The sequence below is a fragment of the Chanodichthys erythropterus genome, chromosome 14 (genome assembly GCF_024489055.1).
Source record: "Chanodichthys erythropterus isolate Z2021 chromosome 14, ASM2448905v1, whole genome shotgun sequence".
NCBI lineage: Eukaryota > Metazoa > Chordata > Actinopteri > Cypriniformes > Xenocyprididae > Chanodichthys > Chanodichthys erythropterus.
The window spans coordinates 25779181-25802775 of record NC_090234.1 but is presented as its reverse complement, the minus strand read 5'-3'; the positions used below and the strand labels follow the sequence as shown (position 1 = coordinate 25802775).

The 23595-nt window shown below is 37.5% G+C and overlaps 1 protein-coding gene across 4 annotated transcripts in view; it reads left to right on the top strand.

Moving 5' to 3' along the window:
• The window catches only part of LOC137035640 (collagen alpha-3(VI) chain-like), a 114723-nt gene that overhangs the window by 85976 nt on the left and 5152 nt on the right, over nt 1–23595 (top strand). For all 4 annotated transcript variants that reach the window (XM_067409117.1, XM_067409116.1, XM_067409115.1 and 1 more), the window contains 34 exons: nt 2633–3238; nt 6971–7582; nt 7754–8347; nt 8445–9059; nt 11490–11824; nt 11953–12031; nt 12261–12406; nt 12548–12640; nt 12751–12804; nt 13336–13407; nt 13518–13544; nt 13688–13732; nt 13852–13905; nt 13996–14058; nt 14154–14219; nt 14614–14667; nt 15085–15120; nt 15272–15334; nt 15539–15601; nt 15709–15771; nt 16107–16169; nt 16424–16474; nt 16574–16609; nt 16736–16798; nt 16880–16942; nt 17277–17309; nt 17410–17446; nt 17575–17586; nt 17706–18199; nt 19532–19634; nt 19782–20486; nt 20592–20694; nt 20862–20914; nt 21010–21270. In XM_067409117.1, coding sequence (XP_067265218.1) covers nt 2633–3238; nt 6971–7582; nt 7754–8347; nt 8445–9059; nt 11490–11824; nt 11953–12031; nt 12261–12406; nt 12548–12640; nt 12751–12804; nt 13336–13407; nt 13518–13544; nt 13688–13732; nt 13852–13905; nt 13996–14058; nt 14154–14219; nt 14614–14667; nt 15085–15120; nt 15272–15334; nt 15539–15601; nt 15709–15771; nt 16107–16169; nt 16424–16474; nt 16574–16609; nt 16736–16798; nt 16880–16942; nt 17277–17309; nt 17410–17446; nt 17575–17586; nt 17706–18199; nt 19532–19634; nt 19782–20486; nt 20592–20694; nt 20862–20914; nt 21010–21270 — 5817 coding nt within the window. The remainder of the gene's footprint in view (nt 1–2632; nt 3239–6970; nt 7583–7753; nt 8348–8444; nt 9060–11489; nt 11825–11952; nt 12032–12260; nt 12407–12547; nt 12641–12750; nt 12805–13335; nt 13408–13517; nt 13545–13687; nt 13733–13851; nt 13906–13995; nt 14059–14153; nt 14220–14613; nt 14668–15084; nt 15121–15271; nt 15335–15538; nt 15602–15708; nt 15772–16106; nt 16170–16423; nt 16475–16573; nt 16610–16735; nt 16799–16879; nt 16943–17276; nt 17310–17409; nt 17447–17574; nt 17587–17705; nt 18200–19531; nt 19635–19781; nt 20487–20591; nt 20695–20861; nt 20915–21009; nt 21271–23595) is intronic.

The window sequence follows — 23595 nt, the reverse complement described above, 5'->3', positions numbered from 1 at the left end:
GTGCAGTACAGTAGAGACGCCGAGGTCCATTTCTATCTGAACAGCTACACGACAAAGGAAGACGTTCTCGACCGTGTCAGAGGTCTGAGACACAAAGGAGGTAGACCCCTCTACACGGGGGCAGCTCTCCAGTACGTCAGAGACAATGTCTTTACTGCCTCCTCCGGCAGCAGACGGTTGGAGGGTGTACCGCAGGTACTGATCCTGCTTAACGGGGGAAGGTCTTTCGATAGTGTTGATGCAGCAGCCTCCTCTCTGAAAGAACTTGGCGTCTTGCCTTTAGTAATAGGACTGAGGGTCTCTGATAGCAGAGAACTGCAGAGAATCTCATATGACCCCAATTATGCTCTTTCCGTGTCTGACTTCAGTGAGCTTCCAAATGTCCAAGAGCAGCTGCTGGCCTCAGTCCAGGCTGTTGCAATGCCCATCACTCCAACTACCCCGACTCTCACCGGTATGTGCATGGCAGAACTTTACGAGAGCTAGCTCACAGCCTGTGCTTTGTTGATCTTCCTAAGTAGTTGTGAGCAGTGGGACCATTACCCATAACTTAGGTAGTCGATGAGGTGGTTAAACTAATGTGACATTCTAAAGATGTTTTAAAATGACCTGGTGTTAATGACGCTGTTTTCTTTTCCTAGCTGATGATGCCGTACCCAGAAAGGATGTAGTGTTTCTGCTGGACGGTTCAGATGGCACTAGAAATACATTCCCAGCGATGCGTGAATTTGTGCAAAGAGTAGTGGAGCAATTCAACATAGAGACAAACAGAGACCGTGTTTCTGTGGTGCAATACAGTAGAGACGCTGAGGTCAATTTCTATCTGAATACCTACTCGACAAAAGGGGAGATCCTGAACACTGTCAGAGGTATGAGGCATAGAGGAGGGAGACCCCTCAACACAGGGGCAGCTCTCCAGTACGTGAGGGACAGTGTCTTCACTGCCTCTGCAGGGAGTAGAAAGCAAGAGGGTGTCCCTCAGATTCTTATCCTCCTCAGTGGAGGGCGGTCAAGTGATAACATAGATGCACCTGCCTCTGCCCTGAAAGGGAACGGAATTTTGATTTTTGGCATTGGCACCAGAAATTCAAGCAGAGAGGTCAAGAGAATTGCCAATGATCCTACCTACACACAGTCCATCAATGAATTCTCTAATCTTCCTAGTGTCCAGCAGCAGTTTATCAGCTCCCTCAACAATGTGCTTGTACAAGTCAAGCCAAAGACACCTACTGTGGCGGGTAAGACACACATCTCTTGAAAACGGCACATTGATCTCACCTTGCAAAGTATGCCCAGACACTAATTGGTTTGCGATAAACATTAAACTCAGTTCTTGTAGAGGACACACCCATCACTACCACAGTAATAGGTAAGAAACAGACAAAACATGCTTGCTGTATTGCCTTTCGATATTTACGGTGCTTGCTAAGGTAAGTATCACTAGTAGTATGTAAACTCCTTTTCTTGAATTGTCCTTCACTATTTTGTTCAAAACAGGAATGTTACCTAAAGTTTGGTGGCTTGTTAAGGAGAGATGTACTATTATCTTTTGGTTGAACAAAATGTAAAAAAAATCCAATCATTTATTGATGGAGGGAACCACTTAATATCTATGGACCACAATGTTATAAGCCCCTTTCACACAGAGATTCTGGAAAATACAATTATTATGTGTTCCAGGATTTGTCCCTGGACCCTTTGATTTTGGTTCATTCACACTACAATTGATTTTCTTGAATCTGTGCATGCGTTCACACAAAATCCCGTAAAGACACTTGACATCAGGATGTAACGTACAATCTCATAAAATAGCACATTGCATACCATTCCACTAAGCTGGCAAGCAATCTCAGCTTCAGTGTCATCACTATGATACACCCCTTATTGCAGCAATTGTATGGCAATTTTCTGGGATCAACGCTCTATGTGAAAGGGGCTAAAGAGACTGTGGTATGGCTCTTTTTCCTTAAGAAGCATCATCCAACAACCTTGCAGCACACTGAGAACCACCCAGCACTCCGTAGTGAATATATGACTTTTGAAGTGTACTTTAAAATCATTTAGAACACCAATGTCTGGTGTGTAGACAGATTGTTATATTGTTATTTTCACATTTATATCAGAAGTGTGGCTTGTTAATAACTAATGTTCTATTTAATCTGCTTGTTTTTAATAAAGAGTGACAATTTTATTCTATAAAAATCCAGGATATATATATTTTGCAGGTTGCATATTTAAGCAGTGAACATTTCATTTGTGAACCCTTCCACACAGCACAGTGATAAATATTCACCTTCTAAAGTGCAGTTCCAAATATTAATTTGTTGTTTTTTTTGTTTTTTTTTTCAAATCCTTCATTTCAAATTCAGTTGAAAATTACACCTTGCACATCTGGTAATTCCAGGTAAAGAAACAGAACAAACTTCACTTGCACCGGATTCCAAAATCTTACTAAAAGATGTTGGAATCAGGTGCAAATTAGTCATATTCAATTACCAAGGGCAAAGGGTTGTTAATGTAATTATATTTGTATTTTTGTTTTCGTTAGGTGTTTGCAATTTTACAGACCGTGCCTCATCCAATTAGCATAATTTTAAATAAATTTTTTTTTTTTTTTTTTTTTTAATTTTAGTGGAGTCCGAAGGACCCAAGAAGGACATCGTCTTTGTGATTGATGGTTCTGAAGGTGTTGGCAGAGAGTTCCCAATTATCCAGGAGTTTGTGCGCAGAGTTGTGGAGAACCTCAATGTTGGTGAGAACAAGATCCGAGTAGGCGTGGTGCAGTATGGAGATTCTCCATATGCAGACATATACCTCAACTCACATAGGACCAAAGAAGGTGTCCTAAATGGCATCAAGGAACTACGACAGCGTGGGGGGAGACAGCGCAACCTTGGTCGGGCCATTGACTTTGTTGGACGTGAAGTTCTAGTTTCTGGACGTGGTGGAAGGAAACAGGAGGGAGTTCCACAATTTGTTGTTGTGGTTTCAGGAGGAAAAGCAACAGACAATATAAGACCATCTGCAACTAGACTCAAACAGTCAGGAATTGTCCCCTTTAGCATAGGAACAAGAGACGTGAGCACACAGGAATTGCAAGTGACCTCCTATGTCCCCAGATTTGCCTACACAGTTGATGACTTGCCTGGACTTTATACAATTCAGGACACACTCATCACCACCCTGACTGAGCTATCTAGTGAGGAGTTAGCAAATTTGCGCCCTGTATACCCTACAGGTAATTGCAATCATTCCATAATTGGTTTTCTTGCTTGATGTGATAATACTGCTGAAAATACCAGCATGAATTTCCATGCCCCATCCTAGTTTTTGATGGTCCAGCTAGTGGATCAGTAATATTTATAAGTTTGTGAAGTTGGTCATACAGTATGTTCTGTCACTTATTGCTGGTTGACCATAGAAGTCTTGCTGGTTAACCCAGTTAAGAAGATTGCTAGCAACACCAACATTCTATGCTGGGAACAGCATCTAAAACACAACCAATGTCTGTATTGTAGGGGAATAACAGTTAAACCACCTAAAGAGATCAATACTGTATGCTCAATGAAGATCATGAGTCAAAGTTGAAGTTAAATCATTTGACAGAGAGTTTACTGAAGGCAAAGTTCTCCACAATTCCAAAGGTTGTAGAAAATGAGTAAGAGGACCTATCCTCAACTAACTTAAGATACAGAAACACTAGGACTTATAGTCATATGGATAATCAGGTGACGTCATTTCTACAGGTTCGGATAGGTTAACAGTACAGATAATTCTAGCAGCATCCGAATGTAGTATTACACAAATTTAATTTAAAGACTTACCTTTGATACACTTTTTTCTATATATGTAAGAAACTTTGGTAACTGTCACAGGTGAGTAAATTCTGGAAAGACTCTTCTTATCTGGGGTGCTGTTGAACTCTCCCGAAGACTATTCCTTTGGAATGGTCACATGCTTCTAATAATAAACTGCAAGCACAATTAGTTAAAACATAGGCGTTATCTTTTCCCTTCAAGGTGGAGTTTTTGAACAGAATAGAACTTGAAACTACATCAACAACTACTACAACAACTTCTATACATGATTCACTGTGGTAATTTACCATGACAAATTGTGCTATAAATCCTAAAAAGAATTAGACATGCTAAGTATGTATAAGCATTAGTGAATTCATGTAATGCATTGTTGACTTCATGACAAACAAAACAAGTACATTTAGCTGGTCTAAATGAGTAATCACTGTTATTGCATTCGTGACATGGGTCAGACCATCTGTCACCTCTCAGATACCAAATACAGATTACCTGTAACATACAGTGGTTTAAAAAAAAACTATGACTTCTATTTCATTATATAATACCATAAGAGGGATTGAAAGTACACCCCTTCAGTATATATAGTCACTCAGTTTCTTTGCACTACAAACAGTAATAAATTAGTAATACATGACAGTTTTCTACCCCTTTCCACCATCTCTGATGATATTAATAAAATGTTCAGTTTTGGTGCTGCCTTTCATTTAAGATTTCAGCTACAATTCTGATTGACTAACATGTTGCCTAGGAAGAAAGGCTTAAAAACTGTCCTTACTTTTGTTCCTCCCAGAAATTTGTTGTGTGCGTGTGCAATGAAATGAGGTTAAAGGGAGAGTTCACCCAAAAATGAAAATTTGATGTTTATCTGCTTACCCCCAGGGCATCCAAGATGTAGGTGACTTTGTTTCTTCAGTAGAACACAAATGATGATTTTTAACTCCAACCGTTGCGGTCTGTCAGTCTTATAATGCATGTCAATGGGAATTCCATCTATCAGAGTAAAAAAAAAAACATGCACAGACAAATCCAAATTAAACCCTGTGGCTCGTGACAACACATTGATGACCTAAGACACGAAACGATTGGTTTGTGTGAGAAACCAAACAGTATTTATATAATATTTTACCTCTAATACACCACTATGTCCAACAGCCTTGCACATCCGGTGTGTGAGGTCTGAATGCAATCTGATGCCGGAAGTGATTGCTGGCACTCATAGACATATACACGCGAGAGATCACTTCTGTCATCAGAGCGTGTTTTCAGACCTCACCAACCGGATGCGCAAAGCAGTTGGACATAATGGTGTTAGTGGTGTATTAGAGGTAAAAAATTATATAAATACTGTTCAGTTTCTAACACAAACCGATCATTTTGTGTCTTAGAACATCAATGTGTCGTCACAAGCCGCAGGGTTTAATTTGGATTTGTCTGTGCATGTTTTTTTGACTCTTATAGATGGAGTTCCAATTGCCATGCATTATACGACAGACAGACGGCAACAGTTGGAGTTAAAAATCATCATTTGTATTCTACTGAAGAAACAAAGTCACCTACATATTGCATATTGTACATCACTTACATATTGTTATGGGGGTAAGCAGATAAACATAAAATTTTCATTTTTGGGTGAACTATCCCTTTAAAACTACACTAAGTGTGGTCAGTTTCTCCATTAACTTTGTTGTTTTTAAGAAATTCTTGCCATAGCATTTAAAAAAATACAGCACTCATTTTGTGAGTGACACACTAAAACAGCCAGACTTGCCACAATGGTCAACGACTTCTATTAATGCACCGATACCGATACTAGTATCGATATCTGTATCGGGCCGATACCAAGCTCATGTACTTGTACTTGTACTTGTAAAAATACCCCCGAAACCAAAGACCGATACCTCACGTGACTTAACTGACAAAATTTTCTGTGCACAGAGACACCAGTGGCAGCAGCAGAAACAATGTCAGCCTCAGAGGTGTGAAAATACTTCAAAATTAATGATGACAACACACACATTGCGAATTCACAACACAACACACATGCTTTCATTATCGATTAGTGAAGGCGGGATAGGCAGAATCGCGCTGAATGACACAGACCAGAAGCGCTCTCTCTTGCATGCTCTCTCTCTCTTTCTTGCACGCGATCTCAGTTCTCTCAGACAGCGTGCAATCTGTTCTTCTCACACCTGAATGGTCAAATGCACAAATAGTTGTCAAAATGTCCATTGTGTGGAGTATCTCACGTAAATACAGTCGGTTATGGCTTAAGTGGACGTAAACATTTGGGTGAAAACAGGATATGTGTCAGTATCCATTTGGTCTTAAAGGGACCGTAGCCTATATTTGTCATTAATGTTAATAAAACAATAACTCTGTTAAATAAATGTATATATATTTAATAAACTTACTGTATCTGAAAAACAAGTTTATTTAATCTTTATCTCTATAGTATTTGTTGTATTGTTTGTACATTTCTTTTTATATAACAACAATTATATATATTGGTAATTATGCCTTTGGAAGGTTATTGGACAATTTTTGTTCTTTAAGTTTGTGACAAGCACATAAAAATTATTACTTTTTTCATTAGAGTAATAATAAAGAAGCTGTCCATCATTAGTCTCACTGTGATGTGCTTGGAAAACTGCAACAAAACAAAAAGAGAGAGAGAGAGAAAATTAATAAATGTATAGGCATCGGTATCACTCAGTATCAGCGAGTACTAGAAAAAAAAGTATCGGTACTCGTACTCGGTCCTTAAAAAATGGTACAGGTGGATCCCTAAATTAAAATGGCACAAACAGTTCAAGTTCTTAACAGTGCATCTTAAACACACAGTGTGCATGACAAGACACACTAAAATGGTGCCAATGTAGAGCATTTTTACATTTAAATGTACAAAATAGACTAAGAACTGATATTTACATAATCCCATAAATTGTGAAGAGTGGCAGATGATCTTCAGGGGGCAAAACTTTTTCAATGGATAAAGTCAATAAGTCCAAATTTTAAACTAATTAAATAGATTTGAGTTCTAAGAATGGACATTCTACTTGATTTGGTATTAAATTTGTGCACCTGTTTGTGAATCCTGTGGTCAGACTGTCAGATTCATTTGTGTATTTTCTTCTCTTTATTTCAAAACATAGAGGTTACAATTCCAGTACCTCGTGGAGATAAGAGGGATGTTGTTTTCCTAATTGATGGCACAACAAAGATGCGCACTGAGTTCCCTGCCATAAGAGACATGGTTCAGCGAGTGGTGGAGAAGTTGGATGTTGGCCTTGACAGTGTGAGGGTCTCAGTCGTGCAGTACAGTGATGATCCCAAATTGGAATTTCTCCTCAATGAGTACTCCACTAGGGAGGAAGTTCGTCAAGCAATACGACGAATGAGAAGCAAAGGTGGCAATCAGCTTAACACTGGTCAGGCTCTGGAATATGTATCAAAGACCATCTATCAAAGATCAGCTGGAAGCCGTGTAGAAGAGGGTGTGCCCCAGTTTCTCATCCTGGTAACCGGTGGAAAGTCAAATGATGACGTATCTGGTCCTGCTAACCAACTGAAGTTAAGCCGTGTTGCTCCCTTAGCAGTTGGAGCTCATGATGCTGATGCAGAGGAGCTGAAATTAATTTCTTTTAGTCCAGGACTAACATACACCATTAGAGACTTCCAGCAACTTCCAACAGTGGAGCAACAGCTTTTGACCAAAGTCAGTACCATGACCGGAGATGAAATTTCGACCCCCCCTATTCCAAAAGGTATTCTACTTTTTCTTGTTTTATTAAATGTTATTTCAGGTTAATCAACATTAACAGAATGTTAACAGAATGCCCAATTTAGTCATGTCATGTTTATTTTTACTCAAGCTCATAACTTTAATAGAATATGCAGAAAATGTATTAGTTAATGTCATTTGTGTTTCTTATCAGATCCACTTTATCTTGGAAGAAAGGACATCATCTTCCTCATTGATGGCTCTGAGAGTGTTGGACAAAGTGGTGTTGCTCACATTCGTGACTTTATCTTGAAAGTAGTTGATCAGCTTGATGTACGACCTGACCAAGTTCGCGTGGCTTTAGTACAGTATGGTGAAAGACCTAAAACTGAATTCTCTTTGAACTCCCACGACAACAAGCAATCTGTCATCTCTGCAATCAAAAGACTACGTCACATGGGTGGACGTGGCGCTGACCTTGCTGAGGCAATAAAGTATGTGATTCGAAATGAGCTCCAGGCTTCTGCTGGGGTACGTCTAGCTCAGGCTTCCCAGCATTTGGTTGTGCTCACTGGTGGAAAGTCAACATCCGATGTATCTACTTATGGCCAAATTCTCAAAGGCTCTCAGGTCAATTGTATAGGAATTGGTGCAGAAAATGCAGACACAAGACAGCTGGCACAAATTACTACCACTTCTGATGACGTCCTGCAGGTGTCTACTTTCCCAAATCTTCCGAACATACAGAGCAAGTTTATAGCCAGACTTAATGGAACAATTGCACCTACCCCTGAGCCTGATGATCCAGGTAAGTGTTATGTTAGACATACTGTACATGATGTGTTAATAATAATAGGCTCTAAATGTTTTAATTTTGCCTGTTTTATTTTTATGGCTTCCTGTAGATCCTGGACTCCCACAGCCCAAGGCTGCTGACATTGTCTTTTTGGTTGACGGCTCAATCAATCTTGGCAGGGACAATTTCAAAGAGGTCATGGAATTCATTCTCAATTTAATTGACCTGTTCTTTACTGAGAGAGACAAACTTCAGATTGGTCTAGCACATTATGCTACTGATGTGACTGACGTATTCTACCTCAACACCTACAAAAATAAGGATGATATTATCAATGCCATAACTCGAGCAGAGTACAAGGGAGGTCGAGAAATTAAAACAGGCAATGCCATTCGCCATGTTCAGAAAACACATTTTATTAAAGAAAGAGGCAGTCGGAAGGATGAGGGAATTCCACAGATCTTAATGGTAGTCACTGGTGGACGGTCAAGGGATGACAGTAAAACAGCGGCATTAGGTCTCAAAGCCAGTGGTGTGCGCATCTATGCTGTTGGGGTGGGTGATATAGAGGATGAGCTCAACAATTTGGGCAGTGAAGCTACTACGGTGGCCCGAGCCAGCACCTTCCAAGAGCTCTCTGAGCTGAATGAGCAGATTTTGGAAACACTTGATGATGAGGTGAAAGGAATAGGACTGTGCACTGGAATAAAGGATCCTACGAAAGGTTTGTTTGTTGATGTTGTTTTATCAAGTAAAAGTTTATGTGTACAATAGTGGTGTAACGAAATAGAGTCTGAAGAATACAGACTGCAATTAAACATGCGCAAACAAGTGCTGGCACAACCACGATTGATTTCATTTTCAGTTGATTTATAATTTTCACCGGCTGAGAAGAGTGCGCTGTCATTATACAGTACGAGAGCGGCCTCTAGAGGTGAAATAAAACCTATCACTGATGCCTTGTAGAGTTTGTTTTGACAAGTGACATGAGGCTGCGCTGCACAGAGTGGGACACTTCAAAAACAGAATTAAAACATAGACTAAAAAATGGTATGTTATACAGTTTACACTACAGTACATGTTTTCATATCATTATAAAGTAAGTAGTAGTTAGTAGTATGTTTGCTGTCGAGACTGAGAGGATGGAAACATTAGTAGTACCTCAAGAGGTTAAAACAATGTGACAAAAACACCAACTGTTTAATGTCACAATTGTTATAGTTTATATCCATTTGTTCACTGTTGTGCATTTGTTATCAAGCGAAGTTGCATATTTAAACTGTCTCCTCATCATGCAGCGAGAGAAACACAAATCAGAAATGTATTCGATTTCAGTGCTTTTTTTATCGGCACTGTAACACATATTTTGATTAGATAATCATCAAGTTTTCTAAAATAGAGGCAAATAATGTGTACAAGTATACATATAATAGACCAATGCTATGCCTTTGTGTGTAAAGATGACAATTTAAGGCAATTAAACATGACTGTTTGGATTTATATGAAATGGTAACACTTTACAACAAGAGTCCATTTGTAACATTAAATAAGGTTAATAAATGTATTGTTCATTGTTATTTTCAACATTAACATTTTAACATTTTAAAGTTATCTCTTACATTAGTTATAATGCACTATGAATAAACATTAATGATCAATGCATAATTAATATATTAGTATTTTTTTATGTTTAAAACTTACAATAAACATTTTTCCATTTTTTATTCAAAGAAAACAAAATGTAAGGAAGAGTTAAAACTGAAAACAATCTTACTGCTCAAACTGTGTATAGAATGATTTTTAATATTTTTTAGCTCCTTTTATATTTTTATATTTACTTGTACTTAAGTATGTTTAATATAAAAAAATACTTTGAGTATTTTTTGAGTAAGTACAAAAAATATCACATACTTTAAAACTTTAACTCAAGTAATATTCTAAACAGTGACTTTAACTTCTTCCAAAGTCATATTGTAGGGACATCGACTTTACATTTTCACGCTCCCCTAAACATGACAATGAACAAAACGAACGGTTATTGGTTTCGAAGCTGCGATAGAGTCCAAACCTTCTGCCATCAGTCTCTGGCTACGCAAGACTAGTCAGTCACAGGCGATGTACTCTACAATCCAGAAGGAGGCATTAACGCAGTAATGCCACACTGTTTGCTAAGTGCCATAACAGGAAAAAGAGCAGACGAAGAACAGCTCATTTGCGAATATATGTCTATGGTGCGAATGATCGCTTGAAAACAAGGCCTGCCTCTCAATGTGCATGCTATCCATCCTAAAAATAGTATGTGATATTAGTAATATCCAATACTATTTAGGGCGGATAGGGTGGATAGTATGCACATTGGGATGCAGGGAAGCCCTCTAGATGCACGCATGCATCAAATGCATTTTTCTGTGCTCACAGACAAAGGAGTATTTAGGAGTCAAGTTTTTCAGTTTTGTTGCTGATTGTGACCAAATACCTTTTTCTTTTTTTTTTCTTTTTTCAAAAAAAATATGACCTATGCAAGAGTGCATTTTGTTTACTGCTTAGTGCTTAATATACTAAAGGAGGCTGTACTGTACCAACTACCTCAGGGGAAATTAAATGCTGCTAGGTGAAACAAACTGAAATTTGCACTACTGTCTGTTCAAAAAAAAAAAAAAACCCTGGCATTGTATGCACATTGGGATGTTTCTTTTTTCAGTAACACTTTAGTTTAGGATCCAATTCTCACTATTAACTAGTTGCTTATTAACATGCATATTACTAAGATATTGGCTGTTTATTAGTACTTATAAAGCGCATATTAATTCCTTATTCTGCATGAATCTTATTGATCTTATTCTACGTCCCTTAATCCTACCCAGTACCTAAACTCAACAACCTTACTAACTAATAAGCAGTAATTAGGGATTTATTGAGGCAGAAGTTAATAGTTAGTTAATAGTACCCTAGAGAATTGTACCCTAAAACTAGAGTGTGACCATATTTTCTATTGTACCGAAATCGTACCGAACTGTGACCCTAAAACTGAGGTACCTACTGAACCGTGACTTCTGTGTACCATTACACCACTAGTGTACCGTGTACAGTTTAAATGTTCTGAACAGCAGTTTACTCTTGATTGTTATTAATCCCAATTTCTACTCCCTGGCAGTATGCAAGTTGGATGTTCTTGTGGGGTTTGATGTGGCTGCACAGAACATTTTTGCTGCTCAGAGATCATTAGAGTCAAAGATGGCTGCTATTCTCCAACGCATTACCCAGATACAGCCCATCAGCTGCACTTCTGGCCAGGCTCCCTCAATAAAAGTGGGCATGTTAGCGATGGACTCTGCATCAGAACCCGTTCAGCTGGATTTCACGAACAGATACACAGAGATTCTTGAGCCCTTCAGGGCCCTCCGAAATCGTGGACCTTTTGTTCTGAATGGTGCCACAATCAAGGCTTATGCTGATAGATTGAAGAATCAGCCTACAGATAGTATCAAGGTACATCCTTTTCTTTCTGGGCAAAGTTTTAACCTCAAAATCTAACCATATTGTATCTATTATCATATTTATATATAAAAAAATTATTATCTGTGCTTTAAATTAATTGTGGTTTTACACTCATAAAGGTTGTGATCCACTTAACTGATGGATTAGATGCCCAGTACAACATTCTGAAAGAGCGAGTTGAACTGATGCGTTTAGCTGGTAAGCACAATCATGATTATAAATATGAAAATATCTGATGAATTGCATTACAATGCAATCAAATATCAATAGGTTGTAACAATATAATCAGTTTCTTTATTGATTATTACTGTATAAGTATATTTATTTCTTTATTCTACTTTTGGAATGTTTGTTGTTGATGATTTAGACATCTCACAATATGTTACCACACACATTTTAATATTGCTTTCCTTTCTTTTTTTTTAAGGTGTTAGTAGTTTCATTCTTGTTGCACTGGAGAGAGTGCCACGATTTGAAGATGCAGTTCTCTTGGAATTTGGCCGTGGCTTCAGGTACACACGACCTCTGCGTGTCAATCTCATGGACTTGGATTATGAACTTCTAGAAGAACTGGTAAGAACTGTCCTCATTGCTCAGTCAAATAAGCAAACTAAGGGATGACCTACCTCAATGACAAAAAAAGTTAAAGATATTTGTCTAACATGATTATGAGGTAAAAAAATAAATAAATAAATAAATATTTCTCTTTTTAAGGATAACATTGCTGAGCGGGAATGCTGTTCCGTTCCATGCAAGTGTAATGGCCAGAGAGGGGACAGAGGAGCTGTTGGTGTTCCTGGACCAAAGGTCAAATTCATTTTTTTATTTTAAGAAACAACATATTTTAGGCTAGAACATAGGTGAAAATTCTGAAATTTTCTCAGTGTGTTCTCATGTTCATGTGTTTTTGTCTATAGGGTCAATCTGGTGGTCAGGGCTTCAGTGGACACCCTGGTGATGAAGGTGGTCCGGTGAGCATGTATTCATTATCTACGATGAAATTCTAAAATGATTTCAAATGCATATATATATATATATATATATAAAGTAAAAAAATAAATACATAAATAAATTATATACTTTTGTCTGTGATTCCACATCTAGCTTCTCACTTGATTCCAACTGGCCTGTTTCTCATTAGTTAAACCTATTTTCTAGCATGCACTAATAATTAGACAGATCCTATACATACCTTTGCACAGTGTTGGGGTAACATGTTAAAAGTATTGCATATTATGTAATCAAATTACAAATAATTTGTTAATTTATGAATTTAAACCACAACACTGGTGTTACTTCTATTCATTTAATGTATTTGCAAATAAAATGAATCCTCTTCCTTCCCCATATCTATCATATATCTATCCGCAACCTTAAACTTTGCCCATGGTCATTAAATCAGTGTGCATCGTTTAACTAGAAGGCAATATTTTGTCAAAAATACAATGTTGGTGCATGTTGCATGTTTTACCTCATGATTATGATAATCCATATTTTTATAGGGAGAGAGAGGTCCACCTGGTGTAAATGGAACTCAAGGATTCCAAGGATGTCCAGGTCAAAGAGGTGTTAAAGTAAGTGAATTTCAAGTAAATCTCACTTGTTAAGAAGGCACATTATAGCTAAACATATTGATTGACCAATCCAATGTTTTTGTTGGTTTGTTTGCTTGTTTGCTTTTTAGGGATCTCGAGGATACAATGGTGAAAAGGTAAGAACTCCTTTTATATATTACTTATGTTTATGCTCAATAGTAAATAATTATATAATAATATATTACTGTAATTAACATTTAACATTTACATTTCATCATATTGAAAGAATGTTTAATTGATAAAATTTGTTTTCTTTTAGGGTGAAATTGGAGAGATTGGTTTAGATGGAATCAATGGAGAAGAGGTCAGCTGCTGTCTAGCAAACATGCATAACCCCCTACAAAAAAAAACAAACAAAAAACTTTTATCAGTGATCCATTGAATGGCAGTGAATGGCAGTTAAAATCTTTGGTTGTCTTTCAGGGAACAAGTGGCGTTGCTGGCCCTCCTGGAGATAGAGGAAACCCCGGCCAAAGGGTAAGTCATGTAGAAAATAGTCATTGAGAGGGTCATGTGGAACAAATTTAAAATAAATAAGAGTTTATCTGATCTTTTTTGTGTTTCTAGGGGCCTAAAGGAGCCAAAGGCCAGGCAGGAGATGTTGGTCAGACTGGAATACGTGGTGATCCAGTATGTATTATATAAATAGTCAGTAATGTCTTACAGTAATTACTCAAGAATTTGTCTTCATTCAATAAGAAAACTTGATGTTGTTGTTGTTATAGGGCACCCCAGGAAGAGACAACAACCAGAGGGGACCAAAAGGTGACCCAGGCGATGCTGGCCCAGCGGTATGGTCAAATTTTTCTTAGTCAATCAGTCATTTTGCTGGATTCTAATGTTTATTTGATTGCGACTTCTCAGGACCATAGAAAGTGTTCATGCATCAATATTGTGAAGTAACAAGCTTCATCTCAGCTTAATTTATAGTTCTGCCCTAATAATCTAATTTAAAAGTCATTTAAGTTGTTATATCATCTATTTCTCATTCAGTTATACTATTATGCATGTTATATTAGTTTCAGGCCATGGTCAAATTCTGTAAGACGTACTTTGCCAAGTTTTACATAAAGTAGTATTTTATGCACATTTTATCAGTGCTATAAAATGTGTGTTTGTATCTTTGTTAAAAAAAATGCACAACTGTAATGCAATCTTTGGAGTTCATTGAAGTGTTTTCTTTAGGGAGAGCCAGGGGTGGACGGAAATAAGGGAGGTCCTGGTGAACCAGGCAGACGGGTATGTTTCCTCGACCAAAGGGAAGGTCTTTTCTAACTTAACCAGTTCAGAAATCTTCTCTTAAAACCTCTCATCTCAATAAAATGTTTAGAACCCAAAGAGTCTAGATAAATTTGACACTATTATGAGATAAACTCTAAATTTCTAATTTGGCTTTAATAACCATTAATGGGTGCGTTTCCCGAAAGCATTGTTAGTCAACTATGGTCGTAAGTCCCATTGAACTCTATTGATAACGAAAGAACTTGCGACCATAGTTCGCTTTGGGAAACACACCCCAGATTATTACTTGTCACCTCAAGTTTAAGCCATGGTATCTATGGCAATACATGATTTTAAATGTTTTGCTTCAGACCATGAAATGGTGAGTGGCAAATGTTCTGTTCATAATCTTGTTCACCTTCTCTTTTGAAAAAGGGCTCTGATGGTAGAAGGGGGCCTCCTGGTCAAGCTGTGAGTAGACATAAGCTATTCCATGTCATTTATAGAAATAAACATTATTGTAACACAAATAGAAATCCAACAAGATCTGCTTCCACTGTTGTTGTTGTTTTTTTATTGAAATTATTTATTAAATTTATTTATGGCCCTGTTGCATCTTTAGGGTGCTGCTGGAAGGCCCGGAAGTGATGGTTTACCAGGAGAGACGGGAATTGGAGGACCTCGGGTAAATTAATAACTTGTAAAAAGCAGTTGTGCAAAACAAACGGCCCATGACATGTTATACGTGCAAACATAATGGTTCCAACCTAGTTTACAATCTGCTCACATTTATTTTCATGCAAATTTGCACACTTGTCCTGCAGTTTTATTATCAAATAGAAAATATATAATACATCATATGAATATTATGTATCTGTACTTATTTTAGGGTCCCGCTGGACCAATTGGAGCACCTGGTATTAGAGGAGAGGATGGAAACCCTGGTCCAAGGGTAAGAGAAGAACAAGTTCTTTTCTTTGTTTTCTCTGATAATAAAAAAATAGCAAATCTAATGCTTTTTTTAAATATTTATATATATATATATATATTTATTTTTAGGGGCCAGGAGGACTGCCAGGACCTGCTGGAGAAAAGGGTAGAAGAGGTGCCATTGGCCGTAAGGTACTGGTCATCTTCAGCATTAGCAATTCCTTTGCCAGGCGGTTAAATTCTCATACTCCAGTTACCATTGGCAAGCATAAGCAATTTTTTATTTTTTTTTTTAAAGAAAACATCTCACTGTCGACACTAAAGCAAAGTTTCTGGGGAGTTTGTATTTGTACAATTTGGGCAAAGGAAATTAACTCACATTTTTTTCAATGCATTAGTGTGAGAAGTAGGGCACTCTTTCAGCTGTTACATTTCATTCTATCTTAACCTCTCTGTGTATCACCATTGCACCTTTTATACCTTATTATTTATAAAATTCTAAAATTATCACTGCTTTCACTTTAAAGGGTGAACCAGGGGAGCCGGGACCTAAAGGTGTTGTTGGACCCCTGGGACCCCGCGGGGAGCCTGTAAGTGAGGAGTCACAGTCTGCACTAGTCATACAAAATCTATTTTATACGTTGTGGGAAAAAAAAAATAACCATCAGGATTAATATGTGAGACATTGAGTAATAGATAAAATAATTATAATTATTAAAATTTAAATCTTACAACATATAGCACATTGTTCATTTATCATTTATATTAGCAGATTGGTCTAGATGAATAGTTAAATTAAGAACACAAATAAGAGTAAAACTAAGGAGATTTCCTGTGTTTACAGGGTGAGGATGGACGAGATGGGTTTGGTGTACCTGGTCCTAAAGGAAGAAAGGTGAGAGTGTTTTTGTGTATAACAATTTTTTAGCATATTGCTTAAGTAGTGTTTACTCAAAATGTATTTTACACATAACACAATTTAATGTTGTTTTAGGGTGATGAAGGTTTCCCTGGTTTCCCGGGTCCAAAGGTGAGATTACTGTAGTTGATTGCAGGCTTGAATGTTTTACAGTAATTTTATACTAATGCACTCCTTTAAAGTTCTGCCGTGCAAAACAATAGAAGTAACTAGATGTTAAATCATAATCATTGAAAGGGTGAAGCAGGTGACCCTGGTTCAAATGGAGGACCTGGATCTAGAGGAAACAATGGTCAGAGGGTGAGTAATTTTGATTGAACTGTTTGTCATGAGGTCATTATGTCCATATTGCCGGTAATGACAGATAATATGTTTGTGTAGGGTACCTCAGGAGTGCGTGGTGGGCCTGGTCAAAAGGGAGATAATGGATACCCAGGTCCCTATGTAAGCACCATACTTTGATATAATACTGATTTCTTTGACGTTTTCAGATAAATCCTGCAGCAAAACAAAAAAACTTTGAATTAACAGATGTGAATTAAGAGATGTTCTCTCCTCCAAAGTGTGCCATTTTCTTTGCAGATCATTAGCTTTGATTTACTCAAGCTGTTGATTTTTTAATTTTTTTTTTAACTAGTGACAGACATTAGTTTGGTGCACAAAAATGCTCTGTGGAATAAATCCAGATTGCTCTACCCAGCTGTGTTCAGCTGTTGAGAAAGAGATTCTTTTTTCTTTTCTTTTTTCGCCACTTATTTTTTTCTGTTGTCAAAAACAGGGCCTAAAAGGACCCAGAGGAGTTGGTCCAGAGGTACGTACTTTTCCTCTCTTTCACTTTATAAGTGTCTTTATTATTTAATCCTACTTAAATGTTTGTACCATTAATGACAAAACTATTTTTGTCCTTACAGCAATGTGATCTGGTCAAGAAAATTAGGGATAACTGCCGTAAGTACATTGACTCTCCAGTGTAAATCTAATTATGTTGCCTTTCTTATAGTTTGAGTTAGAATTTTATATACTTTCTTATAGTTATGCTTTAAGGTTTTGAAATCTTTCTTTCTTTCTTTTTCTAGCTTGCTGCTACGGTAAGTGAACGATGAACAATCTCTTCTGCATTTGCATTCTGCTGTTAGAATCACAGTTTCAAACACTCATTGTGTAACACTGTACTTCCAGTTCAGCTTTTGAATATTTAAATCCTCAGGTGCTCAGGAATGTCCCCTATACCCCACTGAGTTGGCCTTTGCCCTGGATGCATCAGATGGTGTATCACGCTCTGCTTTCAACAACATGCGGGAGACTGTTCTCCGCTTGGTCAGTGACATCACTATTGCTGAGAGCAACTGTCCCCGGGGCGCTCGTGTTGCTCTCGCGCTCTACAACAATGAGGTGACTACCGAGATACGCTTTGCAGATACCCAGAAGAAGCGAGCACTTGTTGAACGAGTTCAAGGGCTCCAGGCTCTGCAGACCCGTAAGCCGCGCAGCTTGGAGACGGCTATGAACTTCATTGCACAGAACACATTCAAGAGAGTTCGCAGTGGCTTCCTTGTACGCAAGGTTGCTGTTTTCTTTGTCAACGCCGCTGTTTCAGTCACACCAGAATTCAGTGCAGCTGCTCTGCGCCTCTACGATGCAGGAATTTCCTCTGTATTCCTTCTTAACCGTGAAGATCGTCAACTCACAAGAGCCTTGCAGGTAAGAGCAGCTGAAGGGCAAATATTGTAACTGGTGTAAAGAATAAGAACTAAGAACTTAAATCTTAGTTAAGCTTAAACATTTCAGGTCATATGCATAACAACTGTGATTTTAAAGGTCCCGTTTTTCGTGTTTTTTTAAGCTTATAGAAGTTTTTTTTAAGTTTATAGTGTGCAATATAACATGTGTTCATGTTTCACGTGTAAAAAAACACAGTATATTTCACATAATTTACTTATCTGTATCCCGCTGTTTCCACCGTCATAAAAACGGGCTGATGACTTCCTTGTTCTATGAAGTCCCTCCTTCAGAAATACGTAACGAGTTCTGATTGTTCCAGCGGTTCCTGTGTTGTGATTCGACAGCAGCTTAGCGCTCCTTGCCCGGAAAGGTCACGCCTCTTACCATAAGGTGTGCTGCACATAGTTTTACATGTGGATTATTGTGGTGTTGTGCCGAATGAACACAAAATACAATAATTCCCGAGAGACTGAACTCTTTAATCTCCACAAGCAGCGACAGAAAATGTACAACGTTAGCACTCAATTAGAAGAGTACCTCATACGGAAAACAGCCATATACATAAACATAGTCCCCTCTTGTGGCCATTATGTGCACTGCAGTCCAGCAGTAAGGATACCATAATTATAATTTTCGGGAACCGAGTTAAACATAAATTGTAACCATTGATTTCTAAGTACAGCGTCCCTGGGAAGGCCAAACAAAGGTGATTGGACTGCGGGATGAAAATAACAGCATTTCGACGACATGGTGACAAACACACTCTACAAACGCAACTCTTGCTCTTCTCCGTGGGAGCGCAACAAGACCAGGCCCCCTTATTTGTGTATTCCTGTGGGCGGAGGTTAGTCAAAAAACTGTTTTAGTGACGTCATTAAAGAAGGAAGTAGAGGGATGTAGTCCAAACTGGCCGTTTGATGTAGACGACTTCTGTTAAATAAAATATCTCGCTTGGCATTGAACTTTGAGCTTTAAAATTTTACAGATTTTATTTATACTCTAACAACAACATTACACACTAACTAAAGTTTGAAACATGGGATCACGAAGAACGGGACCTTTAAAAATGTGTCAAGTAACCTTCACACCTTCAGTCAGGTAACTCCCAAATCGGTTTGCAGCTTACATAATTTTGCAGTGTTTGAAGTTAAATACCGGAAAATGTCAGCTTCTTGGATAAATTAACTGTAATTAACTCTACATAAAAAAAAAAATTTATCTGACAGGTTTAATAAGTTGTTATTTGTTGTTCTTATTAGATTGTTGGTGTAAATGAAATCATATCATTGTGTTACATTTACTCTGTTTCAGCTTAACAACACTGCATTAGCCCAGATTATTGTCCTACCCTCACCTGGAAGTGCTGAATACAACAATGTAATCAAGAAGATCATGACCTGCCATATCTGCTTAGGTAAAACTGTTATTATGAGTACACCGCAATTTAGTATAAAAAGAAAAGCCACCAAACTAATTAAAGTCAAACCATGATCATAAATGACAAAACAGTAGCAAAAGAGAATGTCTGAATGTAATATTTCATCTGTCACAATCCTTTTAGATTTCTGTGCCCCGGATCCGATCTGTGGTAATATTGGACGTGGAGTCCGTGTCCGAGACCGGAGGGATCCCACCACTGACTTGGACATCGACATGGCCTTCATTCTCGATAGCTCAGAGAGCACCTGGCCTTCCGTCTTCTTAGAGATAAAGCAATATTTGGCTCTAATGATAGAACAGCTAGAGATGTCCCCTGAGCCAACCAGCACTACCCATCATGCTCGAGTGGCACTTGTCCAGCATGCACCTTATGAATACTTGAACAATGGCAGTGGAATACCCATCAGCGTGGCCTTTGGTTTAACAGATCACAAGTCACCAAGCAGTGTTCGAAGCTTCTTACAGGATAAGGTGCACCAGTTGCAGGGAGGACGTGCCCTTGCAGCTGCTCTTGAAGGCACTGTTGAACATGTGTTTGAGAAGGCGCCACATCCCCGGCACTTGAAAGTATTAGTTATTTTGGTGACTGGACCAGTTGAACTGCATGAGGAGAGGATAATAAGGGCCGCCACTGAAGCTAAATGCAAAGGGTACTTCATAGTGGTGATGGCAGTTGGAAAGCTGTTCAGTGCAGGTGATATCCGTGTCCTGGCCCAAGTGGCAAGCGAGCCTTCAGATGTGTTCTTTAAGAGGGTGGATAGACCTTCAGGCTTCTATGATGACCATATTCAGACATTTGCCAGACTGTTGCCCAAGTACCTCGGCCGTAAGTTAGAGAAATCATTTAACATTCTCAAAATCATGTATTAGTTTGTCATTTCGTACCAGGTTCTTCTCTGTTACTGAAAGTTTCTTTATTCTTTCTATATAGTTGAAAATGCTTTCTACCTGTCGCCTGAAGTCGCTAAGAAGTGCCAGTGGTATCAGAGTGACCAGCCACACAAAGTCCCATTCAGTTTACCACAAATAGAGGAGTGAGTATATTTATGTGCAATATTCCCTGTGAACCACACATGCATGCATTTGATGTTGCTCCTGCATAGACAGACAGACAGTACTATATGAGTTGCTAATTAATTTAACTCATGTTAATACTGTGTTTGTCAATATATTGTGTGAATGTCAATATGACATCTTCCAGGAAACAACAGAAGCATTATGGACAGCAGGAGGTTCATGACAGAAAACATAAAGGTACTGACAGTATGCTTTGTAGGCTGTCTGTATTTGTTTAAAAAATAATGTTTAGGGTTTATGTCATGTCACATTGTGTGAATGTCTTTGTCCAGAAACAGGTATGGAGGAACTGCATCTGGTTAATGTCACCTCAAGCGGATTCTCCCTACAGTGGTTGAGTGGAGATTCAAAGGCAACCCATGAGGTTACTGTGACTCGTCTGAAGGATCATAGTTTGGTACTGAGGAAAAATGTGACTGGCAGCCATCTCTCCATTACTGAGCTGGAGGCAGCCCAAACCTATCACGTAGTGGTCAACACTCACAGTGCCAATGGTCATGTTGCCAGCACCTACAAAGGCATTGTTCCCACAAGTAAGCTTGTGATGTTTTTCACATAAATTACTGTTTGTGTGATCATGAATTAAATCAAAATACTATTTTGTAGATGATATTATAAGTATGATTTGATGAGTAAAGACATGAAAAGGTATGTTTTAAAGGACCAGTCAATTAAAAAAAAAAAAAAAATAGTAATCTACTTCCCTATAAAGCAGTATGATTTTTTTTTTTACCACTTTTGTGGAACACAGAATCATTATACTGTAGGTCGGCTGCAGATTAACTGTGGTACATTTATGACAGATGATAAAAGAGTTTCCTTGTCTGCATACCCTTACGAAAAGAAAATATATCTCCCTATATAATGTATGAATGATCAATATATTAAATGATTTAATGGTATATTTGAAAATATACAGAATAATGTATTGTGTTAATATATTACAATATATTGAATAATACATAAGGAATTGCCACTTTTCATATATTGCAAAATAAGTGACATTATTTTTACTAATATATCATAATGTACATAATTTTATATTCAGTAATACACTTCATAATATATAGATGTACATGTGATCAGATATGGTACTCAATGTGTAATATATTGCAGATATATTTATTCATGCAGTATAAACACACATATATAGAGAAATATATACAGTATTATAATATATTTCTTATATTTTATAATATTTACATTATAAATGTTTCATATTTTCAAGCTAGTTAACAAGCACACAAGCACACATGTACACAAGTAATTAGCAAAGAGACTATCACAAAGGCAATACTTTTTAAATTACAGTCTTAAAGGGTTAGTTTGCCCAAAAATGAAAATTATATCATTTATTACTCACCCTCATGTCATTCCACACATTCATCTTCGGAACACAAATTAAGATATTTTTGATAAAATCCGCTGGCTCAGTGAGGCCTCTATTGCCAGCAAGATAATTAACACTTTCAGATGCTCAGAAAGGTACTAAAAACATATTTAAAACAGTTCATTTGAGTACAGTGGTTCAACCTTAATATTATAATGCTACGAGCATACTTTTTGTGTGCCAAAAAAACAACTAAATAATGACTTTTCAACAATATCTAAAGGCTGATTTCAAAACACTGCTTCGAAGCTTTATGAATCTTTTGTTTCAAAAACAGTGGTTCGGAGCACCAAAGACACGTGATTTCAATAAACGAGGCTTCGTTACGTCATAAGTGTTTCGAAATTTTAATAGTTCACGTGACTTTGGCAGTTTGATACGCAATCCAAAACACTGATTCAAAACAAAAGATTTGTAAAGCTTTGAAGCAGTGTTTTGAAATCGGCCATCACTAGATATTGTTGAAAAGTCGTTATTTAGTTTTTTTGGTGTACAAAAGTATTCCTGTCGCTTTATAATAGTAAGGTTAAACTACTGTACTCACATGAACTGTTTTAAATATGTTTTCAGTACCTTTCTGGGAATCTGTCTGGGCATCTGAAAATGATAATTATCTTGCTGGCAATAGAGGCCTCACTGTGCCAGTAGATTTTATCAAAAATATCTTAATTTGTGTTCTGAAGATGAACGAAGGTCTTATGGTTGTGGGTGGGTAATAAATGGCAGAATTTTCATTTTTAGGTGAACTTAAAGATTAATCTAACCAGAGGCTCTACTCTTCTACCGTACCCTAAAAATGTAGACATACCAGAAAACCTTTTAAATTCCAAAACAATAGAACATCAATCACTAACAGATCTCCACCTATATTAATATTGAGAAAAACACATGAAATAACACTTAATTTTAACATTTACTCTGCTTTAACAGTTAGAAGCAAAGCATGCTGGGAACTATAAATCTGCTGTAACTCATTCCGTGAATGTGTGTATACATATATGTGTGTACATACATTCACATTTATTTGGGAACATGTATGTGCAATATATGTGCACAATAAAAGATACAACTTTATGAATATTACATGTAATGTTATCTTTGTCTTAACTTTGAAATATTTTATATGTATCAATATATAGCCATACATGGTCAATGCATATATTGCAGTATATTGAAAAACATAAGCACTAGAAGGAAATGTATTATGTAATATATCACATTATATTTTGCAGTATATTCCCATATATTTTGTTCTGTAAGGGTACAGGTGGAAACACTGTGCTTAACTCCACAAAAGGAAGAATCTGCACTAAACCCTTATTTGGTTAGTGAAGTATATTTGCAAACTGTGCTGGAAGACATTTTCAGTGAATAGCAACTTGTGGTGTGTTTCTCACAAACTTATTGGGTTCCTTTGACTTGGATTGGGCAGCCCTTGTTCTTAATTATATATATATATATATATATA